Source organism: Pelobates fuscus, chromosome 3 (genome assembly GCF_036172605.1).
Source record: "Pelobates fuscus isolate aPelFus1 chromosome 3, aPelFus1.pri, whole genome shotgun sequence".
NCBI lineage: Eukaryota > Metazoa > Chordata > Amphibia > Anura > Pelobatidae > Pelobates > Pelobates fuscus.
Genome location: NC_086319.1, coordinates 83,899,697 through 83,915,454, shown reverse-complemented (window position 1 = coordinate 83,915,454; position 15,758 = coordinate 83,899,697). Strand labels below are relative to the sequence as shown.

The following is a 15,758-nucleotide window of genomic DNA, read 5'->3' as shown; positions in this document are numbered from 1 at the left end:
CCAGGGAAGGAAGCCTCTTGCAAAGGTAGGAAACTGAAGAGTGTCCGTTTGTGTGTGTGTGTATCAGTATGTCTGTGTGTGTGTCAGTATGTTTGTGTGTGTCAGTATGTCTGTCTGTGTGTGTCAGTATGTCTGTCTGTATGTGTGTCAGTATGTCTGTGTCAGTATGTCTGTCAGTATGTCTGTGTCAGTATGTCTGTGTCAGTATGTCTGTCTGTGTGTGTCAGTATGTCTGTCTGTGTGTGTCAGTATGTCTGTGTGTGTGTCAGTATGTCTGTGTGTGTGTCAGTATGTCTGTGTGTGTGTGTCAGTATGTGTGTGTGTTAGTATGTCTGTGTGTGTGTCAATATGTATGTCTATGTGTCAGTATGTCTGTGTGTGTGTGTCAGTATGTATGTCTGTGTGTCAGTATGTATGTCTGTCTATGTGTCAGTAAGTGTGTGTGTCAGTATGTATGTCTGTGTGTCAGTATGTATGTCTGTGTGTTAGTATGTCTGTGTGTGTGTCAGTATGTCTGTGTGTGTGTCAGTATGTCTGTGTGTGTGTCAGTTTGTATGTCTGTGTGTGTCAGTTTGTATGTCTGTGTGTCAGTTTGTATGTCTGTGTGTCAGTTTGTATGTCTGTGTGTGTGTCAGTATGTATGTCTGTGTGTCAGTATGTCTGTGTCAGTATGTCTGTGTGTGTGTCAGTATGTCTTTGTTGAATGCAACACCGCCACTGTCACCCCACACTGCCACTGTCACAACTCACCGCCACTGTCACCCCACAATGTCACTGTCACCCCACACCGCCACTGTCACCCCACACTGCCACAGTTTCACATAAAGTAAAATATAAGGGGAGTTGGAGGCTTTCCATGTTAATGCATTCTTTGCTATGTTATAAATGGTTTGTTTTTCTGACAATCAGATGCGAAACACAGATTTACCAAACCAGGAAACTGGGGAAACTGAGTATATATTGCAAAGTTTAGGCTGAAATACCCAGACCGCGTAAAAATTCTATATATCAGTTACATAATTGAGTGTGTCAGTATGTATGTCTGTGTGTGTGTGTCAGTATGTATGTGTGTCAGTATGTATGCCTATGTATGTATGTCTGTGTGTGTCAGTATGTATGTCTGTGTGTCAGTTTGTATGTCTGTGTGTATGTCAGTATGTCTGTGTGTGTCAGTTTGTGTGTCTGTATGTATGTCGGTGTGTCAGTATGTCTGTGTATGTGTCAGTATGTATGTCTGTCACAATGTCAGTATGTCTGTCACAGTGTCTGTGTGTATCTGTATGTTGTCAGTATGTATGTATCTGTGTGTGTGCCAGTGTGTATACCTGTGCATGTATCTGTAAGTAGCCAATGTGTGTATCTGCATGTGTGTCAGTGTTTGTATCTGCATTTGTCAGGTTATGTATCTGTGTGTCTGTATGTTGTCATTGTGTGTGTCTGTGTATCTGTATGTTGTCAGTGTATCTGCCTGTATGTCAGTGTGTGCATCTGTGTGTCTGCATGTGTGTGTGTCAGTGTGTGTAAATGTGTCTGTATAGCGGCATCTGTATGATTGTGTATATCTGTGTATCTGCAAGTGTTTCTGTGTGTGTATGTGTATCACAGTGTGTGTGTGTTTGTGACAGTGCAAGTGTATTTGTGCATACATCTCAGCATTCAACACTACACGCAAATACACACCTGCATTCAAACTTCAACACTACATATAAACACACCTCTTTTTTTAAACAACAAAACTATATATAAACACACCAGTGTATTCATAAACCAACACTACACATAAATGCATACTTGCATTTAAATGCCATCTCTACATACAAACACACCCCTACATTCACACAAACATACTCCATACAAAAACATGCTTACACTCAAACACACAAATACTGCTCAGTGCTAAATACAACCCTGCATGCATGGGAAAATAGTAGCGCCCCAGCTGTCAAAGCATTGTTGGAGTTGCATGACAGATGGGGATCTACCTTTTGCCCCCACTTGCCCAAAATAATTCATGCACCAGAGCCCTCTCTACTTTACGTCCGCCTCTGCGTTGGGGTGGGGGGCATGATTGCATGCCAGGGAGGGGACGACAGGGTTCAGGGGGCCCAAACAAATGTTTGCCCAGGGTCCAATCCATATTAAAGACGGCCCTGCATGAATGTGCAGTATACACAGGGCAATATTGTAATCTATGATACACCTATTGTCTCAGGATCTGATGCTAAGGTGGATTTACTTTTCTATAAGTGTCAGTCACTCATCATAACAAAGTACAACAATGTTACTTTGTGCTAGCGTATGACAACAATCCGGTGAGTATGTCATGGCTGCCATTGCACCCCTGTGATCAACTCTAACCCTAAGTTAATTTAACAGTTCATATGAGTGGACTGCATCTACCTTCATTCTCATTGTTGTCAAATAACATCTCCATGACTCCAAGCACAACCTTAAAGCGGCTTTGTCACTTTTCAGTATTTCATTCAGATATATTCTTTATGAAATACTGATCCAGATTTAGAAATAAATTCACTGAAATTCCAACACAATCCAAAGATACCATAAGAGAAAGTAGGGACTATTTTGTCTTATGGTAAATCTAAGGTTGACAAAAGGCAGAGCTCCACCATCAACTTTTGTCTAATCGACAGCTGTGAGATTCAGACATCGATCTATGGAGGCTCCCCTGGTGTTTCGGGATTCAAACTGGCAAGGGATTTGCACGATTTGCAAAAAAACTGCTGGGATGGATAATTTATTAACCTAATTAATTTGAAATTTAGTAAACAAAACCCAAATTCATAAAATGCATTCATAATATCAAAAGCAAAGAAGAATTTGACGTTTCCAGATAAATGACAGAAGTCATAAACAACGTATTGTTTCTTCCTACTCAGTGTGTTCACAAGGCTCCACTACTACAAATATGTTACTACTCGCAGGGCTCTTTCCTATGGGGAGAATTCAAAGTCAATTTCCAGTGTCAACTATGATTTCAATTCAGCTGCTCTGGCCTTAAATTGGAAATTCACTTTGAATTCACTTAGAATGCTCAATTTAGTAAATAACTGTGTATATTTTAGTTTCCGGAATTTCTAACTTACCAATCACATGACTTGACTCAGGAAGATATATCAGTTGCTTTATATGAGGGCTGTTGTCCTGGTTTTGGAAGGTATCCACAAATTCTGTAATCTGGGGATAAGAATTGTGTAAAGTACATTACAGATATAGCTATACGTAATGTATTTCCAGTACACATTTTTAAACCTCAGGATAAAAGGAAAAGCTGACTCTGCCAGGAAATGAACCTGGAACTCTGAGCTATCTTACACAGCTATAATACATGTAACGATTCATAGTTTATCTATTGCTGTATCATTTTTGAAAATTCTGTAGCAATACTTTCTTTAAAGTGAGCCTTTTATGACTTTAAAAGGTTTACTTAAACAAGACATCTTAAACACAAAAATCCTTTAAACTTCATTTACAGATATTGAGGAATGAATGCTGTCTCTGCAGCCTTGCTGATGAGTACACTACCATTTTCGAGAAATGGCACTGTTTACAGTTTTGCAATTCCCATGATTCTAGTGACTGTCATTCAGAAAAGAAAGTATGCCTTAAAAAAATAATAAATAAATATATGTATAACAATGTAAATTTGCTGTCCCCTCAAAATAACTCAAAACACAGCCATTAATGTCTAAACCGTTGGCAAAAAAAGTACAACCCTAAGTGGAAATGTCCAAATTGGGCCCAATTAGCCATTTTTCTTCCCCGGTGTCATGTGACTCGTTAGTGTTACAAGGTCTCAGGTTTTTATGGGGAGCAGGTGTGTTAAATTTGGTGTTATCGCTCTCACACTCTCTCATACTGGTCACTGGAAGTTCAACATGGCACCTCATGGCAAAGAACTCTTTGAGGATCTGAAAAAAAGAATTGTTGCTCTCCATAACGATGGCCTAGGCTATAAGAAGATTGCCAAGACCCTGAAACTGAGCTGCAGCACGGTGGGCAAGACCATAAAGTGGTTTCACAGGACAGGTTCCTCGTCATGGTCAACCAAAGAAGTTGAGTGCACGTGCTCAGCGTCGTATACAGAGGTTGTCTTTGGGAAATAGACGTATGAGTGCTGCCAGCATTGCTGCAAATTGGTCTGCATGGCTGTCGTCCCAGAAGTAAGCCTCTTCTAAAGATGATGCACAAGAAAGCCTGCAAACAGTTTGCTGAAGACAAGCAGACTATGGATATGGATTACTGGAACCATGCCCTGTGGTCCGATGAGACTTATTTGGTTCAGATGGTGTCAAGCATGTGTGGCGGCAACCACTTGAGGAGTACAAAGACAAGTGTGTCTTGCTTACAGTCAAGCATGGTGGTAGGAATGTCATGGTCTGGGCCTGCATGAGTGCTGCCGGAACTTGGGAGCTACAGTTCATTGAGGGAACCATAAATGCCAACATGTACTGTGACATACAGAAGCAGAGCATGATCCCCTACCTTTGGAGACTGGGCCGCAGGGCAGTATTCCAACATAATAATGACCCCAGACACCTCCAAGACGACCACTGCCTTGCTAAAGAAGCTGAAGGTAAAGGTGATGGACTGGCCAAGCATGTCTCCAGACCTAAATCCTATTGAGCATCTGTGGGGCATCCACAAACGGAAGGTGGGGGAGCGCATGGTCTCCAACATCCACCAGCTCCATGATGTCGTCATGGAGGAGTGGAAGAGGGCTCCAGTGCCAACCTGTGAAGCTCTGGTGAACTCCACGCCCATGAGGGTTAAGGCAGTGCTGGAAAATAACGGTGGCCACACAAAATATTGACACTTTAGGCCCAATTTGGATATTTTCATTTAGGGGTGTACTCACTTTTGTTGCCAACGGTTTAGACATTAATGGCTGTGTGTTAAGTTATTTTGAGGGGACAGCAAATTTACACTGTTATACAGGCTGTACACTTACTACTTTACATTGTAGCAGAGTCTCATTTCTTCAGTGTTGTCACATGAAAAGATAGAATAAAATATTTACAAAAATGTGAGGTGTGTAGTCACTTTTGTGAGATACTGTATATATATCTCATTCAGAAGTGTGGCAGCACTCCCGTCATGTTACATGGGGCAAATAATGAAAGGAAAGTGTTGATGCCAGTCTAATAAAGGAAATAAACTTTAAAAGGGGCAGTGCTCGCACCATAACAACTTATATTACTTGTATTACAAGATGATACAAAAAGCTCTCAGTTCGGACTTTTATCACCTATTCTCATTTTCATCAGTAAACAAAATATCCTGAACTATATCCCTGCCCAGCTACTTTATCATATGGTAGAGGAAACAAAGTTCCTCCTGAACTGTATAATTTGTGCAATGCCAACTCACTGTGTTCTGGCACACCTTGACGTACAAAAGGCAGATTCCCAGCTGTTGTTAAATAACAACCTTATAATGGCACTCTAAGCACCAAACTCACTTAATATTAATTAAGTGGTTTTAGTTTATAAACCTTGTCCCTTTTTTGATAATATAACTGGAGAAATGTTTGGGTCCTTCATAAAACACTTTTAAAGAGACTCTTCGTCTTAGGAGAGGCAGGTACTTGCATGAAACGCACTTGCACTGTGGATTTACTCTGCACAACCACCTGGGGAAAAGAAAAAGTTACCTGCACTCTCTCCTTAATCCCTATGTATATTTAGACAAATGGAGGTCATTTAGTTGCTCCAATGGCCATTGGAGGGAATGCCCGCCTGCCAACGTCAAGGCAGACCCCCCTAAGTGGGTCCTAACACTGACCCTTCAGCCTGCTTCCTGGGGAAAGCATTTTTGCCATCTGTGACATATGTGAGTGAGATTTTAGGATTTTTGGAAATCATTGCGGTTATTAGTTACTGTGTACAGCGAGACAATGACAGGTCATTCAAAGTAACATAGATTGTTATGGTGCTTAGAGTGTAATGACATTTACATGTTAGACCAAATATTCTGAATAAATAGAAGCACTTACAGTACATTTATACTTTATAGGTGTAATGGAGGCTTACTATATCTCCAGATCGTGGGTCTAAAAGTAGAGGATGACTGGTACCGCTTGTGATCCACACAGTTTTGACCGACACAGCATAGCATATCCCAGTTATCACACCTGTGAAATGACGCAATCTGTGGATTAGCTGCCCATCCTGAGACCACACACCAACAGTGCCATCAAAGGAGCCCGTCAGAAACCTGGCAAACAGAGAATACAAGTTTTAGATGACAAATGTCAATAAAATAGCAGCAACCCTCTAAAAATGTTATCCCAAACAGAATTTTTAGGTTTAGCAACTACAAAACTTTTATTTAATATGATAGCATTGTATAATTTACCCAAACAGAGAAAAAAAAAGATTTTATTAGACATGTGCAATTCGTTTCGGTCCGAATATGAATTCAGACGAATTTCGGGCAATTCGGACATTCGGGTACTTCCGAATGTCCGAAGTGCCGATGTCCCGAAATTACCAAATTTCCGAAGTGTTGAAGTGCTGAAGTGCCAAAGTTCCGAAGCACAGTATTGCCTAAGTACTAATATACTTACCCAGTGAAAGAAGAAGAATGTTACATTGTATACAATTTTAAATAAAAAGTATACAAACATAGCCAGGATTCAGCTGTAAGCATTTGCAACACTTACAACAATCAAGTAACATACATTCATATAAAATGTAAGTTACTTGGCCAGTCAATGTAATGACAGGAATGAATAAGTAGATAACTCCCTAATTCCCACGGTATTAGGGAGCTATCTACTAAAAGGCTGAAAGACCTAAATTGGTCTTTCAGCCACATTTACTAATACTAAGTAAAGACTACTTAGTATTAGTAAATTATGCCCCTACTCGCGATACCGCGAGTAGGGGCATGTCTATTAAACAGTGAGCAGCCTGTGGCAGCCTGTGGCTGCTCACTGTAGAAAAAAAAAAAAAAAAGTCCCCCCTCCCGAGTCCCCTTAAACTAAAGGGGGGACCTATTGCCACAGGCTGCTCACTGTTTACTAGACATGCCCCTACTTGCGGCATAGCGAGAAGGGGCAAAATGTACTAATACTAAGTAATTTTTACTTAGTATTAGTAAATTTGTCTGAAAGACCAATTTAGGTCTTTCAGCCTTTTGGTAGATAACTCCCTAATACCATGGGAATTAGGGAGTTATCTACTAAGCGGCTGCAAGAGAAGTCCTGAAATTCCAAAATGCCGAAGTGGCCGAATTTCCAAAGTGCCGAAGTTCCGAAGTGTTGAAGTCCCAAATTGTGAAAGTCCTGAATTGCGAAAGTCCCGAATTGCGAAAGTCCCGAATTGCGAAAGTCCCGAATTTCGGAATGCAGAACCGAAAATTTTCCCCATGCACATGCCTAGATTTAATATATGCATGACTAATGACATAACAAACTGGACAAAAGTAGTAAGTAATGTCCCTTGGTGTGTTCTGGAAACACTTCTATTAAACCTATTTATAAATAATAGTAATATAATGTGAGCAGGATATTACTTCACTGCAGAGGGATCTAGATAGTAACGCTAGAAAAAAAACATCTAGAAAAATTCTCTTACTCAATTATTTTTCTAATTCAAAAATGTTGGCCTAAGTATGTAGTTCCTGGTTAATTCTCCATAATAATTAGTTTATTGAATAACCCTGTACATGTTACACATACCTGGTATTCTCACGCTCCCGGACAAGCAGAAGATGCAGGATGCCAGCATCATGGGCCCGTGAGACACAGTGGACAGGTGTGATGCAAATCTTTTCAGGAGTCTGGTAGGTATCGAAAATAATAAACTTTCTGTCATATCTGAAAAATGAACGTAGAGAGTGTACTTCAATCCAAGGGTTCCTTCAAGCACACCAAAGTAAAATTTTTGTTCATTTTTCCATTTTTAATAAATATTAGTTCAACTACAATTTCCCTCCTTCTCATGAATAGCTTCTCCCTTCAACAGTATAAATAAATGGTCAAATTTATCCCACAAAGTCAGAGGGCATGACTTGGACAGCACACTGGTCATCTGGCTATAAGGGGCTGAACATGGAGTTGTCTCATCCATTTAACAATGCCACCCTATGCGTGGGGAAGTGGAGGTGTTGTCTTTCATGCTACACACATGCTGGTAATACCACCAACACATTAGGATTCTGTTTTGGATAATATTGAAATGTGTAAATACTACTGTGAATAGACAAACATGATAATGGTTTAACCTGATGGACTTGAGTCTACGAGGCTTCAGCCTTTGTTACTATGTAACTATGTGTCCACAGGGCCGGATTAACATAGGGGCTGATGGAGCTGCAGCTCCAGGCCCAGGCCCATGGAATAGGCCCATTTAAAAAAAAAAAAAAAAAAACCACACTACTTTTAGGTTTGCCACCTGACTGGTATTTTACTGGCACAGACGGTATTTGAGGCTGCCTGGCCGTGCCGGTATTGCATTAATACCAGCAATACAAATGCAGGTATTTTTCTCAGAATAAATGGAGATTACTCTGCAATACCAGCACCAGCCAGTAGGGGTCACTGTGTGTGGAGAGAGGCAGGTATAGGAAGTTACAGCATATCCCTGCCTCTCTCTACTACTCACTGATCCATGAGGGAGCAGCAACACAGCACAGAGTCCAGACAAAAGCTCTACAGTAAGTGAGGGATGGGGGTTAAGATAGTAGGGACACATGGGGACACTGAGACACTAGGGGACACATGGGGACACTGAGACACTAGGGGACACTAAGGGACATATGGGGACACTCAGACACTAGGGGACACAGACACTAGGGGGCACTGAGACACTAGGACATATGGGGACACAGACACTGGGAGACCTGGGAACACAGACACTTGGGGACACTGGGACACATGGGGATGCTGAGACACATGGGGATGCTGAGACACATGGGGACGCTGAGACACGTGGGGACGCTGAGACACGTGGGGACGCTGTGAGACACTGAGACATTGGGACACGGAGACACTATGTCCCCATTATCACAGCCAGTGCCCCTAGTGTCTCAGTGTCCCCAAGTCTCCCAGTGTCTGTGTCCCATGTCTCTCAGTGTGCCTAGTGTCCCCATGTGTCCCTATATGTCCCAGTGTCCCCATATCTATGTCCACAACTGTCCCCATGTCTCCCAGTGTCCCCAAGTGTCTGTCTCCCAGCCAGTGTCCCCTAGTCTCCCAGTGTCTGTGTTCCCATGTCTCTGTGTCCCCATTTCTCCCAGTTTCCCTAAATGTCTCAGTGTCCCCATGTCTGTGTGTTCCCTGGTCTCTCAGTGTCCCCATGTCTCTCAGTGTCCCCGGGTCTCACTGTGTCCCCAGTATCCTAGTGACATGGGGACACACTGAGACATTGGGACGCTGGGAGAAATGGGGACACAGACACTGGGAGACTAGGGGACTGGGCGACATGGGGACACTGACACTGTGATACATAGGGACACTGAGACACTGGGTGACTTGCGAGACAGACACTGGGAGACATTGGGAGCAATCCATCTATACAGCAGAATCAAACTGAGTAGTTTGTTGGTGATTTTACAGAATTTTCTCTGATGTCACTCCTTGTGATTATACAAATGATTAAGGCTGGTATTTTTTCCCAAGAAAGGTGGCAACCCTAACTACTCTTCACATACTCTTGCTTAAAGGAGCACTACAGGGTCAGGAACACAATCATGTATTTCTGACCCTATTATGTTAAAACCACCACCCTGGCCCTTTCTTGCCTTCCAAAGTATAGTAAAATATAACTTGTATTCACGTCTGCAGCTGCTGGCTCTGCCTCTGAACTGACTGTCTGCTGACATCATCAGAAGTGGTGGTCTGAGCAAATTACAATACTTGCCCATAGGATTGCCTGAGACTGTTAACTAGGCAGATCAGGGGCAGAGCCAGCACAAGTCCAACATAGCCCTGGCCAATCAGCATCTCCTCATAAAGATAAATTGAATCAATGCATCTCTATGAGGAAAGTTCAGTGTCTGCATGCAGAGGGTGGAGACACTGAATGGCAGTGCTGCTCACTAGGCAGTACTGCCCCAGGAGGCACCTCTAGCAGCCATCTAAGGAGTGGCAGTGGAGTTATTTTCTCTGAAAAGACAGTGTTTACTGCAAAAGGCCTGAATGGAATGATTCTACTTACCAGAACAAATACAATAAGCTGTAGTTGTTCTGGTGACTATAGTGTCCCTTTAAGTTTGGAAGCTTAAGAGGGATGTATGGAACAAAACCTGTGTGGACTGGCTGAAAATAAAATTAGTTTAGGTAATGCTGTTGGTCTCTCTAACACTGTGGTATGTCCCCTCCTTTCTTCTACACTCACTACATACACCTTTTCTCTGTCTCAGACTGTATACCAGGAACTTCTGCCTGCTAGTAAGAAAGTAAGGAGACAAGTGGACCAGTGAGTGCTAGGGGACAGTCCTTAGAAAGCATGGAGTGAGTGCATCATTAGACGCATTTATGTAAAGCTCAGGGTGCTGCCTGCATAGTATGCCCTTAGTTGGCCAGCCTGCAAGATTGGCGGGCAGCCTGACATGCATTCATGCCAGGCTGTCCTTCAAATTCTTTGGACAAACATGCCACCTTTTTGGGCATGTTCTCCCCTTTTGGAAGGTCTGGTGACGTGATTCGCACCAGTGGCCCACCCTTTTACCCCGCCCATTGACTTCCTGCTTCACTGGACACTGCTGTTAGGGGGTATGGATTTACTTGAAAGATGAAAGCATAAATTAGAGAGAGATTAGCATAGAGTATGTGTTTTCTTATAGTTGCATCCTATGAGTTTCCCTCCAACACCATCTCCATCAGATACATGACGCTTGGGAGGTATGACCGTTTTAGTGTTTTTGGTCGATAAGATTCTGTAAATAGGCCCATCATAATTGTCAGCACCAGGCCCACTGGGCTCTTAATCCGGCCCTGTGTGTCCACATAACATAAAAACTTTTGATATATTGTATTGATTGGGCCCACAGAGCAGGGTTCCAATACTAGTTAAGTGATTTGGAACAAGGTCAAAGGCCAAATCGAGCTGCAACCCAGTTCAATATTTTCTTGATGTGAAGAGAAAAAAAACAATGTTAGACAATGGTAGAAGATACCCACCCAACAGTGTAGATCTGACTGTCTAAGCACACAATGCATGACACAATGTCGGTATGACTGTGGTCTAAGAACCTCTTCTTCAAGTTGATCGCATGCCCAGATGTTTTGTTCTCATCCAGTGGGTAGACAGAGAGACACTTGCTGAAACCGCATACCAAGAGTTGTCGCCTCAAATTTATAGCAAGGCTGAAGATGGGACTTCCCAACTATGGATACAGAAATTCTTACATGATAATATAAACCTTTCATAAAAATAAATAGGTAACTGCTAAGATATAGTAATAAACTTATGATATGATATATGGTATGTATTATTATGATATATTGTTGTTTTAACTAATCCACACAGTTAGTGTTCATTTTCTTACTAAAGAGCCCCCTTGGGACTTGTGCAGTGTGTCACAAAATGAGAGGCGTAGACCTGCAGTGATTTCTTCCCAACTGCTGGCTATATTATGTATAGGATAAAGGGGACAGGGGGTTCCTTGCACCATAGCCAATGCTAGGAACCTTAAGGGTTTTGGTGCTTCATATCAAACATTAGTATTACTAAAATACGCCAGTTTACCTGAAAATTACTTCTTTTGTATACTATGTTGCTCTCCAGTCACAATTTGGTGGACAAAAAAATCAATGTGAATATAAACCATATGTATTTTTATTTAAGGGAACTCAATGTTCTAAAAATGTTTTCTTTATTTTTCTTTGACCACAACAAAAGACAAGACACAACACACGCACACCCAGGCATGCACCCAGATCAGGCAAAGTGTTTGCATTTTCCCCTTTCCTCTTTGACTTCAGCAGAGCAATGCAGCCAGAAAGATCCACAGTAAGGGAAGGAAGTATGCCGACTGCAACTCTCAGGTTCAAAGCAACTGCCAGCAGACAGCCGTGGGTAGCTATGCTCATACTTTAAATAGCACCGCTTCCGGTGGCAGATTCTAAAGTCATGTGACTACATAAGCCACGAGGGGGTTGTGCTTTGAACTCTCTGCAACTGCAATCAGCTGTATGCAACTAGACCAGGGGTAGGTGACTTTTGGCACTACAGATTATGTGGACTACATCTCTACTGATTCTTTACCGTTATTAATATGAGCATTATGGGAGATATAGTCCACAAGCTCTGGAGACCGCAAGATCTAGTCCACAAGCTTTGGAGTACCAAAGGATGCCTAGCTCTGTACTAGAGGTAAAAAAGTGGTGTTTCTTAAGAAATTGCCATGGAATGGTTTCTTATATCACGCTGCACGGGGTCTAGGCTATCCGTGCTTTTACCAATGAATTCTAATTCTGGCTGCATATATACAGGTAAAACCACAAATATATTTAGGTATTTGAAAGCCACTATCAACACAATAAAATTCTATCTGCAATATTTGCAGGTGCCAGTAACCATATCAGGGCTATTTACTAAAGTGAGAATTGTTGGGAATTCAAAGTGAATTATCTCCCGTACTCTCCCTTGACTCCACCTGATTGTGATATTTATTATACTCATTACCCAATAACCAATAAAACAACCTCAATGGGAGTGGTACATACAAAATCTAAACTAAAATAAAAAAGGATAGTATTAATCACTTTCTGAGAGTTGTTTTTTACGGAGTGGACTTTCCATGTCTTAGTAAGGATAAAATTCTTGAGTTCTGTAAAATTGTTACAAAAAGAACACATATCAAGGGCATATTAAAATTAGAAAGGTAGTACTGATAATTTTTTAAATAAAATTAAATAATTGCAAAGACAATTTTTTACCTACCTTAACCTTGTCAAACACAACAGACCCTGAAGTCCAAGCGATCAGAGTGCCATCATTGGATGAAGAGAATACCAGCCTCTTCTCTGCCCAGTACAAGATATTAGTGACCATTCCAGAGTGTTCAGCTGCTGATTGAGACTGACGCCCACTTTCCAGGTCCCACCATTTTATTACTCCATCTACAAACACTCAGGAAGATAGAACTTCAGGCAGGATTCTATTGCCAGATGTGAACTTAAAGGGACATGTATAACTTGACAACTATTTTTTTAAACCAGCAAGCTAACATTTTTAAACAAATATATTAACCAAAAAAAACAAAACAAGAAAAACCTTTAAATGTATGTTATAAATGTGTATAAACTTACTATAAACTTTGTCAGATTGCATTGTTGGGCATGGTTCTTAACTAGAGAGGTTTCTTCATTCTACCCTCTCATCCTTCCTCTTACCCACCTATCTCAGTTTCAGACAAATCTACTAGGGCATCAGTGTGCATTAGCAGGAGTTAGAAACCCTCAGTACTCAGTAGAACTTACATATAGAGACTTTTTTTGGGGCTGTTTTTTTCTCTGTTTTTGTTTCCTGCAGTATTCTTTGTCTTTTCTGGAGACTCTGTTACCATTTTAGGCAGGACTAACTATATTCCCTATAATTAGTACGGAGTATGGTAGAATGTATCACAAGCATATTTCGCTTAACTATAATCCATAATATGCCCAGGATCCAGGTTTGATGAACTCTCAAAATATTTTTTGGATGAGTTTGTTCTTATTTTTGTACATATTTTTTCATTATCAAGTCTTTCGGATGAACTATTGGTGTTGTTTGATCTCTATATATATGATGTACAGAATATGAACTCTACTTGTACAGTCAATAGTGTATATAATATGAATTCAGGTTTTTCTGATCAATGCAATATTTGTGTATATAGATGAATTATCATGTGAAGTGATGCGCTAATTGATTGCCTTTAATATTTTTTGTTTACACTATCCATTAAATACTTTTTCGATTCTTTGAGCAACATTTTGGAGTGTGGCATAATTTCTTTTTTTGTATATTATCATGTTGGGGTTAACATAGGTGGGTAACCTTGATACCAGCACCTTTCTGCACCTTTCTGCAGGTTCGAGTGCCAATTATAATTTTCACTTTAAACATGGGACATTTATTTGGATTTCAGTTCTGCAATTCTGAGTCGCCAAAAGAAAGGCCATAAGGTACAATAGCCTCTACATTTACATAAAAACTTTGAAACAGGGCACATTAGAACAGGTGAAAAACATAGCATATAGACAGGACAACTATCTTATTGCTACATTTTTTTTTATCTAGTCACACGTTAATCTACAGGCTGTAAACACAATGCTGAAATGACTCCGTTAAAATTTCCACATGTAGTGCCATGTTGTGTTCTCTACACTTCTGATGACAACCTGGGATTTTCTCAAAGGCCGATTTCACAACAAACCAAAAACGCCAAAATCTCGCACCTTCAAAGCCCGTGAGAAACTCTCGTCTCGCAGAGTTGAATCCCAGCGCTGTAATGGAGCGCGAATGGCAATTGCGAACACTCAGATGTTTCTGCATTGCCATGGCTTCATCTGCGTTCTGTCTCCTTTAAAATGCGGTCTGTGGTATAAAGACAATAAAAAAAAAATATTTTTGCTTGACATCCTTCGGATAAAAAGAAATGGTGGTTTAGAAACACACACTGTTAATTTATTTATAGATATTACTAGTCATCATAACTTTCTCTTGATTTGCAAAGGGACACTTGAAGCAGAAATCTCAGCCAATGATTGTGGCCCTGCTTTACCCTAATGTGACACTCGACTTCTACTGCTGAAGAAAACTGGATGTGGGGCATGTAGATGCAGGACATGGTGGGACCCAGGTAAGTTGATAAACTGTGCTAAAACGGTTTGACATCTTACCATGGGGCAGGCCTACCATTTAGCAGGCTGTACTGGTATAGTGCGTGGAGTGTTCCGAATTCTTATTGGTTGTTATATTATCAGTACAGATGCACAGTATGACGCTGAGTCAGGAGGGGGCAGGGTCTGTGTGCGGGTATGCCACTAATGCCAGTGACGCAATACATTGTAATAGTGTTTATATTGAGCAGCCAAGATTGACGGAATACACAGATCTCTGAATCTACACATTTCTGTTGATATGTGCACTGTACTACAATTGCAAAAGCAATAAAGCAGGGTAATGTGTGGTATATACAAGTGTATCAGAGAGTTCCATACTTATCCCCTCACCCCCCCATTTAACCCGGCAGTTGCAGGAACAGCAATGTTTAACTTGCCTCTAACTTGGCTTTCATATTGACATTCTGCCGAGAAACGCACTTTTTTTTTATGAATGGGGAGCTACTGATTGGCTTAAAGTGCCAGCTGACCACTCTGGGCCAGTTAGCGGTGTCCCTGCCCAGCAGCACTCCGCACTTCTTGTAAGTGAGATTCAGAAGACGGCTGTTTCATGGAGGACCTGCAGATTGGAACTAGAGGCACACGGCCGGGGGCCTCCTGGCACCATAACTACTTAATTTAGATGAAGTTGTTATGATGACCGGAGTGTCCCTTTAAATCATCTTTGTTTCTGTCCATGCAGCCCCTCCTGGCAGTACTCAGTGCTTCCTGTAACTGAGATTCAGAAGCTGGATGTCACCTGGGGAACTTGGAGATTGGCGGTGGAGGCACACTTTGGGGTTATACCGTTTGAAAACGGTTTAACTCCTTGAGGTACGAGTGTGGATTTATATATTAAATACATTAAATTTATTATATTGTATTTTTCACATCTAACAAATGCATTTGTTAAATATAGGAA

The 15,758-nt window shown here is 41.2% G+C and overlaps 1 protein-coding gene across 1 annotated transcript in view; it reads right to left on the bottom strand.

Moving 5' to 3' along the window:
* The window catches only part of LOC134600822 (uncharacterized WD repeat-containing protein all2124-like), a 40,153-nt gene that overhangs the window by 22,242 nt on the left and 2,153 nt on the right, over positions 1–15,758 (bottom strand). Inside the window, exons 2-7 of the mRNA XM_063445211.1 lie at positions 14,411–14,549; positions 12,912–13,090; positions 11,147–11,352; positions 7,703–7,840; positions 6,051–6,234; positions 3,105–3,195 (exon numbers count right to left, since the gene is read on the bottom strand). Of these exons, the coding sequence (XP_063301281.1) occupies positions 3,105–3,195; positions 6,051–6,234; positions 7,703–7,840; positions 11,147–11,352; positions 12,912–13,090; positions 14,411–14,513 (901 nt within the window). The 5' untranslated portion in view covers positions 14,514–14,549. The remainder of the gene's footprint in view (positions 1–3,104; positions 3,196–6,050; positions 6,235–7,702; positions 7,841–11,146; positions 11,353–12,911; positions 13,091–14,410; positions 14,550–15,758) is intronic.